Source organism: Oxyura jamaicensis, chromosome 3 (assembly GCF_011077185.1).
Source record: "Oxyura jamaicensis isolate SHBP4307 breed ruddy duck chromosome 3, BPBGC_Ojam_1.0, whole genome shotgun sequence".
Classification (NCBI taxonomy): Eukaryota; Metazoa; Chordata; class Aves; order Anseriformes; family Anatidae; genus Oxyura; species Oxyura jamaicensis.
This window is the reverse complement of record NC_048895.1, coordinates 41,082,872-41,102,261: the sequence shown is the minus strand read 5'-3', so window position 1 is coordinate 41,102,261 and position 19,390 is coordinate 41,082,872. Positions and strand designations below refer to the sequence as shown.

At 38.6% G+C, this 19,390-nt stretch overlaps 1 protein-coding gene across 2 annotated transcripts in view; it reads right to left on the bottom strand.

Moving 5' to 3' along the window:
• Nucleotides 1-19,390, bottom strand: part of PCNX2 (pecanex 2) — a 155,081-nt gene that overhangs the window by 93,276 nt on the left and 42,415 nt on the right. For both annotated transcript variants that reach the window (XM_035323215.1, XM_035323214.1), the window contains exons 13-15: nt 12,825-12,996; nt 7,360-7,470; nt 5,844-5,935 (exon numbers count right to left, since the gene is read on the bottom strand). In XM_035323215.1, the coding sequence (XP_035179106.1) occupies nt 5,844-5,935; nt 7,360-7,470; nt 12,825-12,996 (375 nt within the window). The remainder of the gene's footprint in view (nt 1-5,843; nt 5,936-7,359; nt 7,471-12,824; nt 12,997-19,390) is intronic.

Sequence of the window (19,390 nt, the reverse complement as noted above, 5' to 3'; positions counted from 1 at the left end):
TGGCATGGAAGTTCCTGCGTCTCCAATCTGATGGATAAAATATCTGAAAATAAAAACATTTCCTCCAGGAAAAAGAGATAACCCTTTCATATATCAAAGCCAAGGTAGCTATTAGAGCTGCCAATTTCTGTTCAAGATTACAGGACTGAAGCTGAGATCAGAAATAAAGCCAGGCTGAAGTGAATGTAGATAATTTTAAACTAAACTCTGTTACCCAATAGCTTCAAAAAAGCAGAAAGCTGAAAAAAGTGATGCTATTAGATGTAATAGTGCAAGGACTGACAAAAAAATAAGTGATAAAACTATATCTAGGATTGAGAGCTTTTTGTTAAACAAAAAATAAATGAAAGCTCTTAGAGGACCTGGAAAGAACTGGAATAAGGAGTGATGACATCATTAAACACAAGTCTAGGAGATGAAAAAATCTCAAAGCAACCAGGAGAAGCTCAGGTCTTTGCACTTCAGAAGTATAGGCATTTATCTTCTCTCTTATCTGAAGTCATGGTCACAGTACACAGTATTGTTGTATGTAAGGCTGGATAAGCAGCTGGTGTCTTATCACTCATGACATGGATGTGCCATGTGATAAGATGTATGAAAAGATGTGTCAAAGCACCAGAAAGCTGTAGCCAAACCACCTCTACATGACTGGGATAACATGACTGTAAACCAAAAATATATGCAGGCAACTCACAGTCATCACCAGACAGCATGATTTCTGTTCACCGGTCCCACCAGAACACAACCATGACTTGAAAATCTGCTCCTCTTGCAATATGTGCCTTTGACTGGCACCTGTGATGAATAATATCATCCTGTCCTGATGGTCAGACAAGTCCTCGAAGTTTCAAACACACAGCTGGAGACCTGGAATTCCAGCCATTTGTGTTATGGGTTTTTCTGGAGCAACTGTTAAAATTTTAGATGCAATATTCTATTCACAGCAAAACATACAATTTTGGCCTTTTTTTTTTTCCATCACATCATATGCTCCTAATCATGTAATACGATGGGACATGCAAGCAGCCTGCCATATGCTCCAACGCGCCCGGTCACTACTAGCACAAGGCTTGAGAGCCATCCATCATCTTTTAGGTGCTACATGCATTTTAGCCATTAAGGAGAAACTTCCCTGGTAATGTGATGGCAAAGCAGCTGCAAGGTCAGTCACAAAAAGTTTCAGAGCCACATGAACTTTTTGGGCAAGCCAAATTTTGTCTGCAAATCATAGGATGAAATCCCAAGAACATTATATAATAATTTCTTCAGGAGACTTATCCAAACAGAATTGATGACAATTAAGTGAAACTAATGATACATTTATCCTGCAGCTGCTTTTTTACAGAGCCCCTCAGTTGGTGTTGTACAACATAGTTCAACAACAAAATCAGTCTGCACAAGGCATGGGCTTTCAGCACAGGCCTGTTCACCTCAGTCCTTAGAGCCTGTGTTCACATGTTGAAGTTAACTTGATTACTTGTGCTGCTTTGTGGACATACCCCAAAACAATTCCTCAATTCTTATTTTTGATTTTTTTTTTCCTAAAATGAGAGTTCTAGAGCAAAGAGTTAACTGATGTGAATTTGCTACTCTAAAATAGCACAGCCAACTTTAGAAATTAATTCATTCTATTGTAGGCGAGTATATATAGTTTCTGTAGTTCTAAACATGAGCAAAAACAACACAGTTATAGAATAAACATTGGTTATTTGTTTTAATAAAAAAAGGCCATGTGATAGATTAATTATTCTTCTAATGATCTTCTTCAGAAATAATATCTTTCCTTTTGGAATAATTAACATACACAGAGAAATTAGGCTAGACTATTATACTAAGCAAGATAGCAATTAGAACACAAGAAGCACTTCAGGAAGGAAAGGCTAAAGCCTGATACTGCTGGAATGCATCTTCAGCCTGGGCATTTGACGTGAGCAATTGCTCACCAGTAACAAGTGCACAACCACTTAGATAGAGATCCATTCTGCTCTGCAAATTTACTTCAGGAAATGGAATTCTGCACGTTATACCTGCTGAGCTATACGATCTTCTGCCAATAAACAGAGCTTACATTTGAGGATGTTACACTCCAGCCAAGGAACAAGCTTTGCAACCCAGAAATCCTGTATCAGAGATAGTCTATCATGTTTCCCTTCCTGCATCTTTTTGATTGTAATAATTTTACCTCCATGAACTCTTAAAAATTTTGCATTAGTCTGTTTTTGCCAAATTAAAAGTGAAGAGAGTAAAAATAAAAACTATACAATAAAGAATAGCTGTGAAACATAAGTGTGGAGGAGATGCCTTTTTCTACCATAAGACAACCACGTACTTACCACTTTTGTGAAAACACCTAAATGAGGCAGACTGTAGCACTTGTTTAGTTTTGAATTAGACCCTGCAATTTCTAAGTGCACCAAAAATACAAATGTTGATTTGATTAGGATGAAAAGTTGTAGCCACCTATGTATCAAAACAGTTCCAGTTTCTTACAGAGGTATTAGACCACCTTTCACAGTTGTCCCTATTCAGGATCAGATGCTGTTACTTTTAATTTCTACTCTACCTCCACCAATGAAAGAAAAAGTCTGACAGAATCCCTTCCTTGACATGTTATCTATAACAGCCCAAAAGGCAAAAAGCTCCAGACCTGACTGAAGAACAAGGAGGGAGAGTGCAAATGCTCTTTTCTAGTAGAAAAATACATGAAATTTCAAGGACCCCAGTGGACTGAGATGATGAGCTGAATCAAGTGGAATCATCTTTACATGCTTTAAATTAACCTCCTCAGAAGCGTCTTCACAAGAACAGTGCCATAAAAATTCAAATTAACTGTAATTTCTGTGTGAACAGAAAGTCTGCACTTAATATTGGCAATTTACAGCAGATATCTTGTAAATCTTTCACAGCACTCTATAACTTCAGGGTAGCATTAAAGCATATTTTTAAGCAGTTTGAAGTCTAATCCATGAGGAGATTGCTTATCTACAAAGCCACCTGCATCTTGTAATTTCAACTATTATGCTGAGAAAGGAGTTTGTAGAATATTTTAAGAGGCTTTTCTTTAATACTATTTACAAAACTATTTTTTAAAGTATCCATCACACAACTTCTCTGCCCCCAAGTAGTGAATTGTCCTCTGCCAAGCTTAGTGGAAAAATGATCATTTTGCAGTTATTTGCCTGTCAGTCATTCAACTCAATTCCTTCTTCCATATAGCGCTCTCAATTTTTCTCACTGCTTCTGCCCCCCAGCTCCCCACCCCCCACATAGATTTTTCACACTCTTTTCAGCCTCACAGAGACACACTTTTATCCCAGTTGCTTGTTTCTGAATCATCAATATAGCTGGAATATGGTAGCTGGAATACCAGATGCTTTAGAACACTGCACAGGAGAAGCAGTTAAGCTTTCTAGCACTACACAACTCAAAGGTCAAACCAGCAGAACTGATATACTGGGTGAGCCTGGTGACCAAGATTCCCTGGGATTACCCCCTATTGTCAAAGATGCTTGGAGTGGCTGAATGCAGCACTGCTCAGCAGGTGAGTTGCTGTAATTTATTATCCAAGGCCAGGTTGGATGGGGCTTTCAGCAACCTCATCTAGTGGGAGGTGTACATGCCCATGGCGGGAAGGTCGGGGGGGGGGGGGGGGAAGAAAGGGGGGGGAGTGTTGGAACTAGATGATCTTTAAAGTCCCTTCCAACCCAAACCATGTTGTGATTCTCGATTCTCTAATTGTGTATGGACTCAAACCATACAGGGGCAAGATAAAACAGTGGCTTAACACATTTTACCTTACTATTGTGAGTGGTTAAAAACACGTGCACAGCTAACTATACTCATTTGTGACAGATAATTAATGCAGTAAAATTGACCATTTTTGATTTAAGCCCCCTATTTAAATTTTTAAGTGGAAATTTGTTAAAAACCATTCTGCAGAAATGTTTATGTTCCTTAAAGAAATCCCTTAAACAAACATCTGATAGCATCTCTCATCTGTGTAAATCGCCAGCCTGAGTGGTGACATGCTACAGCTTTGGCTATTGCAGAACCTTGGATCAGGATCTCTGTGTGCACCGCAGATGTGTAACACCACAAAGCATCCTCTGACGTATGCCTGCAAGATGTTGAGAGCAGCTTGTAAATTACTGCACATCCTGGTGCATCCCTGCATGGGCACTGACAACATCTAGCTTGTAATGAAACACTGTCAAAAGACTATTCCTTAAAGAATAAATTTTATCAAAAAATTAGGATGAAATTGTGGTCTCACTGTGGTCACTGGGAATTTTACAGAAGACTTGAAGACATTAGCTTCAACATTAGCTTTCACTTAAAACAACAACAAAAAAATGCAGGTGATATACATTAACTGGAAAAAAAAAAAGAAATGCTGTAGATCAAGTATGGCTCAAAGGGCAGCATCTGCCAAAAAAAAAAAAAAAAAGAAAAAAAAAACCTTGAGCATCATTAGGAATGGTACTGGGAGCAAGTCATTTTGTGACCATGTAGAGCTATGGCACACTCACATCCCAAGTACCATACAGAGTTTACTCTCCACATTTCATAATGGAATCATAATCCATTATGGGTCATAATAGAATAATGGAAGGCACACAGTAAGACAACTAACTTAGCCAAGGAGGAGCTGCTTTACAAGAAGACACTAGAAAGGCTGGCACTCTAGAGAGGATATGACTGAGGCAGATATGACTGAGGGCTTACAGAATTGACAAGGCAGTGGATACGGTGAATGCAGAACTGCTTTTCCACAAATCCTGCAGTACTAGGAATAGAGAAGACTTGGTGAAATTAGCATTTCTTCACACAAAGCACAGTGAACATCTGAAATCTGTTGCCACAGAAAGTTGTAGAGGCAGATAGTAGCAGCACATTCGGAAAGGGATTAGGCAAACTCATGGACAACACTGAATGAATGAAATAGGCAAAGATGCATTTATTAACAGCCCTAAACCAACAATGTGGATACTGGTGGAATATTCAGGGAATGAGCGGCAAACAGTCATTAAATTCCTAAATTGTATTTGGCTTTGCTATTGAAGCAGGGAGTACTAGGTTAGACAGTCTGCTGGTCTGCCCAAGCAGGACATTGAAGTTCTTATTTTTTCTCTACTTTCTTTTCAACATAGCCAATGGAAGGGCACGTATAAAACTTACACACTTTAAACTTTTCTGACTTTGAACTTTGTATGCCAAGACTTGCCTGCAACATACAGTGATGTCCCACAGCAAATTCTCCACACCAAAAAGCACGAGCAATGCTGGAGCATGAGGAGATTTAGGGCTGATCTAGAACCTATCTGACTAGTAACAACAGGGCTGTATGGTTATGTGGCTGCTGGCTCATCACATGGCAGGTGGAACACATAAGGGCCACGTCAGCTAGCCCAATAATGTATACCAATAATGATGGTAAAGCACACTCCTTAACAGGCTTCTCAATAAATCCATGCATGAACCTTGCCAATGTACAGATGTGTCAGCAACCACTGGTGTGCAGAAAACAGGCCAAATTCAGGCTGTCTCAAAGAACTACATCTTTTAAGCCACCATTGCTGTTAGACTTCATACTGGAAATTCAATGGATCTTTTCAGACTGATATATACAAGGAGGCAAACAATCACAAGTATTAGTGAAACATTTACATTAGTATTTCCACTGCAGTTTCAAGGTATTCCAGTGTAGCTAACAGGCAGAAAATAAAACATGACTTGTAAAGCTTATCTTTAATGATGACCACGTAGCACCAAATAGTTCCGGTCTTCCTAGACTACAAGAATTTTCAGCTTGAAATTTTGAATTTTTTAGTGTTTCAACTTACCTTTACTGCACTAAAGCAGAAAGCATATAGGACAATCAGAACCACAAAGCTTCGGGAAATGCTGTAGAGTGCAGACACAAGCCCAGCAGCAGCTGAAATAAAGACACCACAAGATAACTAATTTCTTCATATATGAGGAAGTGCATTAAAAAACAACAGTATCACAATAGGTATACAAACTAATACCAGATATTACAAAGCTGTTTGTTGAGAGAACACCACAGTGTCCCAAACAGTGACCCAAATCAGCTCACAAAACTTTACAACTATGACTGAAATCTTGATGGCACTGTATTCCCTGTCTCTTCCATATATCTGAGGTCCCCCACTATTGCTTTCTGTGCTGAAATGCTGCTTTGCCAGAATATCAGTATGCCTCTTCCCGTTGCTACAGAGGAGGAGTGAAGTTATGTACAAATCAGGCAATTTTCTAGTCAAGCTCCATGTGGAATTTTCTTCCTTCCCCCTGCTCCTGAGATACAGGCTCTGGTATCATCCAAAATCATCCTAACTTGCTGAGTAAACCATGATTTGCACTGTATTCAAGATACATGAATGAACTTAAAAGGAGAGAGAATGATGCCATCTCATCTTTAACTTCCTTCAAAAGCTTCCAGAACCAGGGTAGGAAACAGTCTCAGACAGACTTTGGAGTTCAGCACTCTCCACAATGGAGACACACAAGCTGCAAAACAGTGCTCTAGTTAGGTTTCAACATACATTACTCATGGCATGGGGACTTTATCTTATTTCCTCCAGGAAAAACCAAGTTATTTCCTCCAAGTCTGCTCTGGTATCTATGAGACAAGAACCAAAGCACACCCAAATCATCAGTATAAGTTTTAACCATTTGCCAAAGGCTATGCCTCCAGTAGCAGTAACAATGCAGTAAGCGTGGGTATGTAGAATGAAAAGTGCTGAGGACGTCCTATCCATGATGCATGCGTTTTGAGTTGCTTTACTGCAGAGTATCTCTCATTTGGTCCCACAGACTGTACACTCATTTAGTGTTTTATTTAAGCAATAACAAAAAACAAAACACCACCACCAAAAAATGATGCGCTGTCTCTCATTCACATGGGTCTTGTTTAATCTCTGACTGAAATAACAGATCCAGTGTCATGTCAACATGCCCTACACCACCAAACAATGTGAAAAAAAATATATATTTTTTATTTGTGTATGGAGTTTTGAGAATTTTTTTTTTTTCTTTTCAAAAAGTTGTGGGGTTTTTGTTTGGGTTTGGTTTGTTTTTAAAATAGTGATTCATACTGGACACGGCAGGAAAGAGCTCTTTGGTGTCAGCCATATTCTACAGCCTATAGCACAACCTGAATATAACCATTTAAAAGAAAAAAAAAATCTCATCAAGGTATTATTAGTATTCACCACACTGTTAAGTGAATACCATTAGCTCCTTGAACTTTAACATACACTGTGCTCTAAAACATGCAATAGTATACTTTAATGTGACGCACCCAGAGAGTGATAGCTCAAGGCTCAACAGGCTACTTACCAGAACCACCAAAAAGCAACATGTCTATTTGCTCCAAAAGATATATACAGAAGGTGTTGATTTGAGGGAAAAGACCAAGAAGGGAAATTGCAGGAAAGCAATATAGAAACACTAAAGAAAAGAGAAGATGGATGTTAGAACACAGTCATACATCACAGCAAGCAGAGAACAGGCATAACACTGGAATAAAACATTACAATAATTTCTGAGCATTACTCAAGTGAGCATACTTTAACCTTAGCCATGATTATTATATTTTACTTATCTACACAAAATAAATTATTCAATTTTACATGTAAGGGAAATATGGCTCAGAAGTTAAATATATTTTGGATAAAATCAGTGGCAGAAAAACAGCATTATGCAACCTCCTTACTACTTCTCATATACTTGAGAAGTAGTATTTACTTTATTTAAAATACAGAAAAATCTTAATTTGCAGACTTTGGAACTTCCTCCTTGAATCTGAGGTTTAAGCACACCTATAAAATTTCAATAGAAGCAAACAAAAATACTTTAATAGCTGAGACCCACAGCATCTTGACTACCACTGTATCCTTCTTCTGGCAGTAATCAACAGTGGAGACCTATGGAAGTATGTAAAAATGTAACAAACCTACAGTGATACTTCCCCAGAATATTTCTCTACCTTCCAGAAGTGTAGACCTTTGCAGTAGTGAAAGAACATTAAAGACAGCAGAGAAACTTAGGACTTAAACCCACTGTGTCATCTTCTCATAGCTTCATTCTATATAGAAATGCTAATTGAAATGGCTGCCTTACAGTCAAAGAAAAGCAAGAGTTGTAATTCAGATATCTATGCTTCTAGTCTTATGTTCTGTTCATTTCCAGCCACTCCTCCATCTCATCCAGTTCTCTTAGCTCCCCCCTAGAAATTGCTAAGCATAGCTGTCTAGCAAAGCATTTAAACACACACTTGACCTAAGTCTCTAGCAGCATCAGCTTTCAAGGATATATGCACATGATTAATCATATCGTTGCTGCTTTGTCATACTAGTACCAGAACATTCTCCAACTTGAAGGACAGAGATGTGTGTCAGCCATTATTCCTCAGAAACAAGTATGCATTTGTTAGTTTACAGGCTAGGAAGGCTGCAGCTTCCTCTTATTCATTCTCTTAAAGAGCAAATTAAAGACATCACTAGTATTACTTAATCCCCTTCCTGCTCCAGTCAAATTTTACGAAGGTAACAATATGATTTGTGTTCTTTGTTGAATGCTAATTTCACATTTTACTTCCAGCTCCTCTTACTAATGCACATCATGCTAAAATAAAACAATACACTGAGTTTAATCTGACAGCTTTTATCTTCATCCTATTATATACTACTAGTATCTAATATTGTAAATCTTGCTGAGGAAGTCAAACATAGGAGAAGAAATGACATACTCAAGTATTAAACAGACACAGCTCACTTACGTATACTTGCACTCGCAATGCACCCTTCCTCATGAATTCCTGCCACTGGAAGGAGTTATACATATTTTGCATATATAAAATGAGGAAATCTTTTCTGTCTTTTTACATGCAAATGCCACTATCAATCTTCCTTCACCACTCTGTTCTTTTAGGTATTCCACCAAACCACACCAAGCCAAACAAGGACTCCTCCTGAAGAGGGGGCAATGGCATGACAGCAAACTGCCCAGCAGGCCACATGGCCTCTCCATGCGATCAACTAAAGATCCCCAAAACTCACTGTTGAAAACTAGTTCCTCAGACAAAGGAATTGCAAAACTGACAGAACTCATCTCAGACTACTGACTAAAAGGACAACAAAGATGGTGAAGAGTCTAGAGGGCAAGATGCCTGAGGAGCAGCTGAGGTCCCTTGGTTTGCTCAGCCCCGAGCACAGCGGGCTGAGGGGAGGCCTCATGGCGGCCTGCAGCTCCCTCATGAGAAGAGCAGAGGGGCAGGCGCTGAGCTCTGCTCTCTGGGGACAGCGACAGGACCTGAGCATGGAGCTGTTTCAGGGAAGGTTCAGGCTGGATGCTAAGAAAAGTTTCTTCACCAAGAGGGTGATCAGGCACTGGAACAGGCTCCCCAAGGCAGCAGTCATGGCACAGAGCCTGACAGAGTTCAAGAAGCATTTGAAAAATGGTCTCAGACATCTGGTCTGATTTTTGGGTGGAGCCAGGAGTTGAACTCGATGATTCTTGGGGGGTCGTTTCCAATTTGGGATATTCTAGAATTCTATAACTTACGGTTCAAATGAACGCCTTTGCTGTAACAACCTCAGAAAACCTGCATGACAGCAGGAAGGACAAGACCTGAGACACAGTACTGTCAACGCACCAAAATAGGGGTGAAGAAACAAGAGAAAAGTTGGTTGACTACAGCTATGCCCCCACCTCACTCTCTTTCTGATAATAACTTGAATAATCCTAATTACTCCTGTAGCTAAGGTAGGTTTGTTTATCTCCACCAGCATAAAGGAGCACACCAGAGAGCAAAATAAACAGTTGTCACTTACAAGACGATTGAATTTAGGAACAGTACTTTCTCTTGTGGGAAAGAGACAATAAAAGGAGCTGATTAATCAGTTGGAATTGCATTATGAATTCCAGAGAGAATGTTTAAGTGGCACACATTTCCACACAGAACACCTTCAAGAGTTTGACCACTAAGAGATGCTTATATGAGCTGCTGGCATTTAACACTGCAGTTTGAAGGTTTCTTCTAAAGGAGCGTCAACTAGACAATAGCTGTAGGAAAGCACGTTTTGACTTGAAGAACCTTTGGGTCTTTTAGGAAATGTAGAATGATAACTCAGTGGCAATGTCACTGCAAATATTTTAGATTTTTTTTTTTTTCCAGAAAGGTGACTTCATTAAAAAGATGCATCTGAGTACTAGTCCACTTGTTGTGTAGTAATACATACTGTCAAAGGAAAATAAATGCATTATTTGGTGAGAAATAGTCCTTTTGTTCTCCCCTTCTGAATGTAGCTGAAAAGATTATTCACACAAGCTTTCCTCCCCTGACAAAAGCTCTGTCATTACTCGAAGTAGCAAGTAGAGGACTTCCTACCTCCAAATTCTGCCATCACCTGATACTCTTCTGAGATTTCTGTCAAATAATTTCACTCCTCTCTCTAATGCTCACGTGGTCTCATCATAAAAACTACCGTGCATTTAGTGCATGATGATTTTTGCCACTGCAGCACTTACTGACCAAGGCTGGTTCCGTCTGCACCTTTACTTGCACTACAAATGTTAATCTACCAAAAACGTCAACTGAACTAAGAAATTCAAGATGAAAGCCATAGTTAGAGTGAATTAAAGGTGTGATCCCCCAAGTAATATAAACAAATAGCAGAACCATCATCAATTTTTAAAATAAAACAAAATTGGATCCTAAATAGATTGCTTCCAAAGAATTGGACCTGTTAAGAGACATTTCTTAAGTTATTAGATTACACATCTAATACGTTTCCACTGATTTTCTTCTTAACCTCATTTCAAGACTTTTATGCTATACAGCATCACACCAGTTCAATGGTGAGTCCTTTTTACAATTTTTACCACTAATTTCTTACCACAGAAAACACCTGAAATAGGAAACTTTTCCTTTGCTTGGTGCTGTGTGGTGCAGAGTCAAAAATCCATTGATTTCCCAATATATCAGTTCTGAGTACCACAATAAATTATGAGTAAATTACAAATTTTAAAGTAATCGTAAAATGACAAACCAACACATTTATTTATTATTAGTTATATGGTTATATATATATATAGTTATATCTATATAGATAGTTAATATTAAAAATAACCAGCAGATGGGTAAAAAAGCAAAAGAACAGCAACCCGTCATTGGTATGTAGTGGGGCCAACTTCCCTCCTGATTTTATTACCTAAAACAAATACTCCTGTACCTTAAGTGTCTAAGGGAATCTCTACTCAAAGTACAGCAAGAGGCTGGAAGATGACAGACTGCCGTAGCTTAGGCAGAACTGCATTGCGGACACCTCTAAGGATTCACAGAAGTTGTGACTCCCAGAAAGACAAAGCAAGGAAGAGCCAGAATGTGGCCTCAAACATCACTTGAACAAATATACCTGCAGATGTGCCAGCTCCCAGAGCTGGCAAAATAATAATGGGGGCACAAGCAAAGGGAAATGGTTTCTTCTCCCTCTCCTGCTAAACAGATGCCAGCTGGTGAGATGAGCCTGTATTTCCTCTCTCCGCTCCCCCTCCAGGATGTCTCAAGAATCTGCTCCAGGATCTCTTTTGAGGCCAGTCAAAATTAGCACATTTATAACCACGCTTTTTTTTTTTCATACTGGTTGCTATAGTTTTTCATTTATCTCTATCCCAGGAGTCATTTAAGATTCTTGTTGAATTATTTATCAGCATTTTTACTGTTCACCTTTGATAGGCAGAGAAAATAAGATGTAAGAAGAAACTTTAATGAGACCAAAGGAAAGTAATGAAAGAAGCTAATGAAAATAAGTGAGATGCAGGTCTTCATTATTACCCTGTTTCTGGTGAGAAGGATTGGGAGTCAATGAACCCACATGAAGGACCAAAAGACTTTTCCTAAAAATAGCAAGCCTTTCAGGCAGTAATAGCCTGACTCGAGTATAGCAAAATGCAAGTCTGACAGTCACAGGTGAACAATGACCCCAAAGGTCATACACTCTGTATCACAGTTTTTTCCTCTAACACAGGAGGTTTTCCTGGTTCTAAATCCACAAACCTAAGACTAATAACTTTTCTACTTCATACCTAACAGTGTTATACAGTTTTACCTGAGTCAGTTCAACATTCATACCTGTAACACAACTACAGCAGCATTACAGCTATAGACTGCAAGTACACAACTGGAAAAAGTGTCCAGAACAGGGTATTTCCAGCTCTGGCTACTCCAAATTAGTGCTAAGGACCATAAGTCCTATTTTGGGGCAATACCTGGATGCCCTTAGCTGCTTCAGGATATGATTCTAGAAGGAAACGGGTTGGAAAAGCTACTGTAGATTGGCGGTTCCACACCAACTCATCATGTGGACAGCAAGATTAAACCAAGAAAAAGCGTGTTCTTCATGAGCAGATGAATGTTCATCTAAGGACTTGGCAGAGATTAGCTTCCAGGCATTAAATTTAAAACTTGACTTATTCTACAGTAACTGCTCCACATAGACAAGTCCTTACAAAGATTAACTGCATTTCACAGATGATGTCTTTTGCTAATAACATCAGTGACTGTTAGTTTTCTATAGAGAATTTTCTATGAGCCTCATTTCATTAAGAACTCTTTTTACATGAGGGAAGGTTGCCAACTGCCCCCCCTCCCCGCGTGTCTTAAGTCATTCCAAATGTTTCTATCAATTTGACTCAGAGTTGTGCCTCCATAACATGCATTTGATTGCCAACATGGGAAAACACAGACTTCCCCAGCTAACGCTTAATTCATTTTTACAGTCTTAGGAAAAATATTGACTCACCTATTACATGGTCTCTGGCTGACTGGAGAGATCTAGGCGAAAAGAGCTTCAAGCCATACATTGTATAAACTGAAGGATTTGTGTCTTTAGATCCAGCATCTAGCAGCAAAATAAGGCCACACAATATACAAAAATATACAGGTCTGCTGTAGGTTATGATTTTATTGTGCCCCTGGCATGGAAAAAAAAGAAAAAAGCATTTGAATTTTGTATTCACTCTCCTAGTGTGTGCTCTACATTAAACCAGAGAGAGTTCAGGAGTCAGACAAAATATTTTAATATCTTATACATACTAATTAATAAGAAAAATGTAACAAGGCATTTTATCTTCTCCAGAGGAGACTTTCAAAAGGGACAAAAAGCAGTTAAGACTAACTACAGCAATCATTTATCCTTTCAAAAATCTAACCTTCTGGACCTTTCAAAACACACTAATTACAAAAGAAGTTATTTTCTGTGGAGAAAAAAATCTCCATCTGTGTGAACCTTTCTTTTCAACAGAAAGTTTTTTTCTCTATGTTACTTTTATTTTAATGACTGTCTGCTTCAGTTAACTTGGCTAGTATACTTATTACTATTTGAAACACAAGAGTATTCCGGGAAGCAAAAAAAACAGTAGTAGAGCACCTGCTAAATATATTATGAGGTGTGGCACTTGATTTTGGCAGCTGTGGGCATGATGTCCTCCTATGAAACTTTCTTTAATCCATGTTGTTTCCTTGCCTCTGCCTTTGCACTAGCTGTCCCTTGGAATCAGGTTTGTCCACAAAGCCAGCAGTACAGGCATGCCTACAGCTCAAAATGAACTTGTGTCCACTTCTGTCAGGATCCTGCTCTAATTGTTCATATGTATGCTGTTGGTCCTTGGTTTTAAGTTACCTTGGTTTTTGAGCCTACCTAATGCCATGACACCTTTATTCTCCCAGTTCCACGGCACTTCACTAAACCCCATGGCGAAGGCAAGGAATACATGCAGTGATGGTCAATGGTATGACCGTTCACAACACTGACAGCAGATACCACCATGAAACCAGACAAAGAAGCTAACGGCATCTTTTCAAAGAGAACCCTTTGTCTCCAGCAAGGCCAAAGATACATTTAAAAGGAACATTCACCATTACACGCATTTAGAAACACATTTTTAAGTAACAACTTACTTGGCCTTCTTCCCAGACTCAAACTGAAAGGGCAATGTGTTAAAAAGACATCTCAAACCCTTGAACAGACTGTCATAGTCTGCTCTCAGGACTGTTTTTTTTTTTTCATGACTACTGATTCCTTCCATTGATGCCCTTTGCTTGTCCCGCTGCTGGCATGGGTGATGCCAGTACTGTAGTTTTGTAAATCAGGGCAGTGTTAGAGGTCTCACCAGGTAGAACCTCTTCTCTCTTAATTAAACAGATGCATCACAATGGTTTCAAAAGGCATCACACTCCCCTTTAGAGAAACTGGGCGTGGTGCAAAACGCCAGGTTGAAAAAGTTATGAAAGTTGCTACTGTACTTTTCAACAGGCATCTCATAATGCTGCTCTAACTCTGTTATGCTCAGGTGAAAAGTCATTGGTTAGCGTCCCCCACTAAATTGCAGCACATACACATAAAGAAGCAATGGTTTTATGATAGTGGAGGCTAACATCTTCCTGCTCCTGCCCCTAAGACAGATGGACTGTTTATCCATCTGCTACTTTGAAAAAAACGGATTCTATGGCAACACTTTTCCCTCCGCCTGCAAGGATACAGAATGCTCATGTGTGTGGATGCATGTGGTACTAAACATCTGCAAAAACCCCTTTCCCCTACCAGCTGCATTTCAGGGCTGCATTAAGGGATTCCTGTTGGCCACCTGTCTCCTGAGTGCCATTTTGCCCACATAAGGAAAGCAAGACAGGAGTTCTGCTGAGGAGAACCTTACAGGCCAAAAAAAAAAAAAAAAAAAAGAGACACACCTTGCACCAATACAACTTTTTTGTTATTGATTTGAACTACTTGACAGCAAGCCATTGTTGTTCTTGGAAGGGGTCACACTCACCAACAGCTTCTGGCCTCTCTCTCAAGCAGCACTTTGAAATGATGATCCAAAGCAATTCATACAAGGAAGGATCCTTATTTTACACCTTCCATACACATCTCTAGTACTCTTGATTCAAACTAATCCTACAAAAAATTGCTGAGGGATTGTGAGCCAGAGAGAATAAAAGACACCTAAAAAAAATCTTAATAGTTCTTGTAGCAAGCTAAGGCGTAAATAAGAGATTTTAAATGCTTGCAAGTCAAAAAAGATTTCTTCAGTGTGAAAAGCCAGGAGCAAAGTGACAAGGATTTGTGTTTGCCTTGCAAAAAGTTGCTGTGGAAGTGTTCTTATTTGTGAAATGTAATTTAAGCGAGTATAATAAAAGATCATTTCTTTCAAGTCTACTTACTGATTTGAAACAGCAACTGTATTTGTTTGGCTGCCAGCCAAGCTTATATGTTAGCACAACTATTAACAGATCTGTACTCTCTTTTGGGATCAATCATTTAACAAGGTGGCAGATTGCTGGGAACTAGCGTGCTTATATTGCACCTTACATTCATGGAATATGAATCTAGTCAGACTGACAAATGCTAGCCGGTGTTTAATAAGAGTTCCAGTGTTACTGAAGTAGTGTGCGTGTAGTTTTGTTTTTTAAATACCGCACACATCCATGAAAAATCATAGGAGAGTTGGAAAGAAAAATCTGACTTTAAAAACAGACAGGCTATAATATTATAAGCATATGTTTAAACTTCAGTTCATTTATCTTAAATACAAATTGTGCTTTAGGAAAAAAAACTAGTAAATATTGCATCTAAACAACTGCTTAATGACTTATAGCCTGATGCACGCTCCAAAGCAAGGACTTTTGTTGTGATGTCTGTCTCATCAGTCCTGTCTTATCTCTGGACTTACGAAACCCAGATTTTACTTTTGCATGGTAATTATTTGAAAGCAGTTGGGTAAGACTGAGATGATGACTAGAAGTCCAGAAGTTCAAATCCAAATGTCTTTCAGTTGCAAGCAGAACACCAACATACTCAATTAGGTTTACAGCAAGTATTTAACTCTTATGGCTAAATAGATCAGTCTTAACATGCTAATAACAACAATGCTAGTTAGGATTGAGGGAGAAGCTTTGAAAGCTCTGAACAGTCTGCAAAATGTGAGTAAATACTGTTTTCCTTATTTTTCAGGTGGCAGCAGGGAACAAGACAGAATCCTGAAATGGAGTTACTGTGTACTCTTGGATCAACAGGAGCAAACCAAGGAGCACTGATGCATTTGTAAGGACACTGGATGCACAGCTCTTCAAATTTTCACATACAGAAATTATTTTCATCTTGGTGAAACTACTCTGCTCTGTATCCTCCTTCAGAAGAATTTAAACAGTAGATCTGGGTTTCTCTTATCTTTTAGATTTAACTTATCCAACAGTATTTTCTCAACTAAGAAACATCAGCGAAAACTCTTGCTTTCTCTTAACTCTGCCAAAAAAGTTCACTGAATTTTTCAAGGTCACATTTCTTTATTCAGAAACACATTCATATCTTACGAACAGCACTGGTACATCTCATGTTTTGATAAAAATATGAAAATTTTCAAAAAGTTAGAATGATTTCATCAACACTTCAAGTGCAAAGTAAAAGAGCACTTCTGACTGCAAAGCATTTTGATGAGGGAAATTTCAGAAAGATATTAAATAATTTTTGCTTGTGTGCAAACATGCAAGAAGACAGATGGAAAGCGTTATAGAAAAGAAAAATGTGTGTCCTTGGTTCTAAGAGAAAATCATACAGGAACAAATTAAAAATAGTTTTTCTAAATCCCATACAGCACTTTAAACTGACTATGGTTGTTACCAAACTGAGTTAGATAACTGCTTTGGCAGGTAATGAGACCAAGACAATGAAGTTATAAAAGTGATTCAGTAGATCTTATTAAGAGCTTGATTGTAATCCTTCAAAGCTCAAATGCCTTTGCAGACCTGAACTAGATCCTGAGCTATACAGGTGTCTTAAAGGGATTTACAGACAGGCTCTCATGATCCTTTTATATAGCTATTTACTACAGATACAACCTTTATCGGCCTATTTGCCACTGCTGCTGCTGCTAAACAATACCAAGAAATTTGCAGTTATCAAAGCCACTTGACTATAACCTTGAAATGCACAAAGATCTCTTGGATCTCTGAATTTAATATGCTGCAGTCATTGGTACCTCTCTTTCATTATGCTGTTAATAACCTGATTAACCTCACATTTGGAATGGACTTCATGTTCTGCTCCCCATCACTCCAGTGAAGAGGCTATTCCAGACTTTAACCATCACAAAACCATATACCCCTTTGTGAAGAGAAACCTTAAAGCTCCCAGTCAACTAGACCCAAAGAGGCTAAAGCACAGGGTGACAAGAAAGTTATGCTCTCATCTTGCAGCAAGCAGGAAACACTCCTAAACCTGCTGCTATGATAAATGCTGGTAGCAAGTATAAGCTATAGGACTGGTGCTGTACAACAGGACAAGTTCCAACTTCAATGCTAAGTTGAACTATATACATTCATTGAATTGTGATAACATAAAATTCAAATTATTAGCTGAGTTATAATTATTTCTTGCCCCATATAAAGCTGTGACAGCTACAGTCTCTGATTCAAACACTGACTATTGTCTTAATACTGTCATCATTACAAGCTCTGAGTTTCAGTAGAGAGAAAAGAACCTTTCTCCAAAAAAAAAATTGTACCAGACTTCATAGGGATCAGTCAACTACCTTTTCCTCAACACCATGATGTGAATACACTGGCATTTCAAAGTTTAGCCAAAGATTTACGCATTCCTAAACACTTCTGAATTCACCGGATGGTCTTTAAACAGAGTCCTTCCAAAGGCATAAAGCTAGAGATGAGACAGTCCCATCAAGCAGTAAGAAAGCCTACTTGTGAGAGACCCGGAAGAAATTTCAAACCTCCTGGGCACACAAGGATAACATAAGGCATTAGAAGCTACTCATGAATCCAAGACTATAAACTAATTCAGTGTGCGAATCTGTAGCTGCCAATAGTTCATTTCACACTGAAAAATCTCATCTGCATTTTCATTCATGGACATGGTACTGATCATTCTTTAATCCCCATGCTGATCTGCATTCTCACATTAACATCAAGAGATGTTATTCTCTTTAATTTTAATGTAGTCACATGAATCATGAAACAGTGCAAGGAGTATCTTTTCTTGCCTTCTTGTTCTCTTACTCTTCATAGAGCTCACTAGCTCAAGCAAGTCCTTACAAACACCTATTGTATTTTGTAATGAGATGTAAGATATAACGTAGATATAGTTAATCTTCTATTTTAATCTGGTCTATAATGCCTTCCATCCTTAAACCCTGTGTGGAAAAAACTTGACGTTTATTTCCATTGGCTCTTCTACAGCGCACTAAGGAGTATGCAAGAAACTGTCCATAATTTTTAGGGAAGCCTATGGAAGATGGAAATATGTCTACTGTTATTTTGCTGCAGTGTTGCATGATGAACAGAATACAATATGAAGAGTAATACTTGTAACAGTAGTGTTGTGCGAGTCTGAAATGTAAACCCAGATTCTGCACAAAAATGTTCTTATTAAACTTCATTAGCTACTTTGTCCTTAATGCTATAAAAAATGTGGGCTAGATACATTTATAATGAAGTTTTGATTAAAGGTTTGCCACTCACTTTAAGCAAATGTACATGTTACTCATGTCTGTATAAGTGCAAACTATTTGATTAAGGCTCCCATTAGTATGTCTTAACACGTGCTACTTGAACTGACAAACTGATTTTAGTCAACAAAAAACGGCTTTACACTAAGATAGGAATATTTCTTTAAACTAATTTAAAATATTACATAGTGAATCTGTAAATGAAGTTGCTGTGTATTAGCACTCCCTATGTTTCACACAGACATGGGTTTCCTTTGGATGCACTGTAGCCAACTATACTGTAAGTTCACCCCAAAAGAACTGGCATAGAAGAGAAAGTAAAAATCAACTAAAATCCATCTTAGTGAGATGTGCAGCATACACTTGTAAATAACCTCATTTTCAAGTTCAGCCTGTATTTCAAGCTTCTAAACTGACAAAAATAATTGCTCCCTGCCAAAGGGAACTAATCCAACAGACCTGCAGTTTTCAACATGCTGTTTTGGAGCCCTGAGGGAAGAGAGGGATTCCTCAAAAACATTCAAAGAGCAAAGTACTAGTATATTAGTATTTGGGCAGAGGGTGTAAAAGCAAGTGAGGGACCATGTCACCACTGGAATGTGTCCCAAGACCTGCAAATCAAAAGAACTGAGGCACCATGACAGATGTAGGGGTCAGGTTTCAGTTGTATGTTGATGTTCCAATCAGTCTTATAATGAAGATACATTTGGGCAAGAAACTGGCTCCACTGAAGGTGTTGTCACTGTCAGAGTTCAATTTATCAGAATAAACTCAGCAGACAAACTTAACAGATCCTTACAGCCTGCATTGACCATAGATTTGGTCCTTTCTCTAGCACACAGGCATTGAA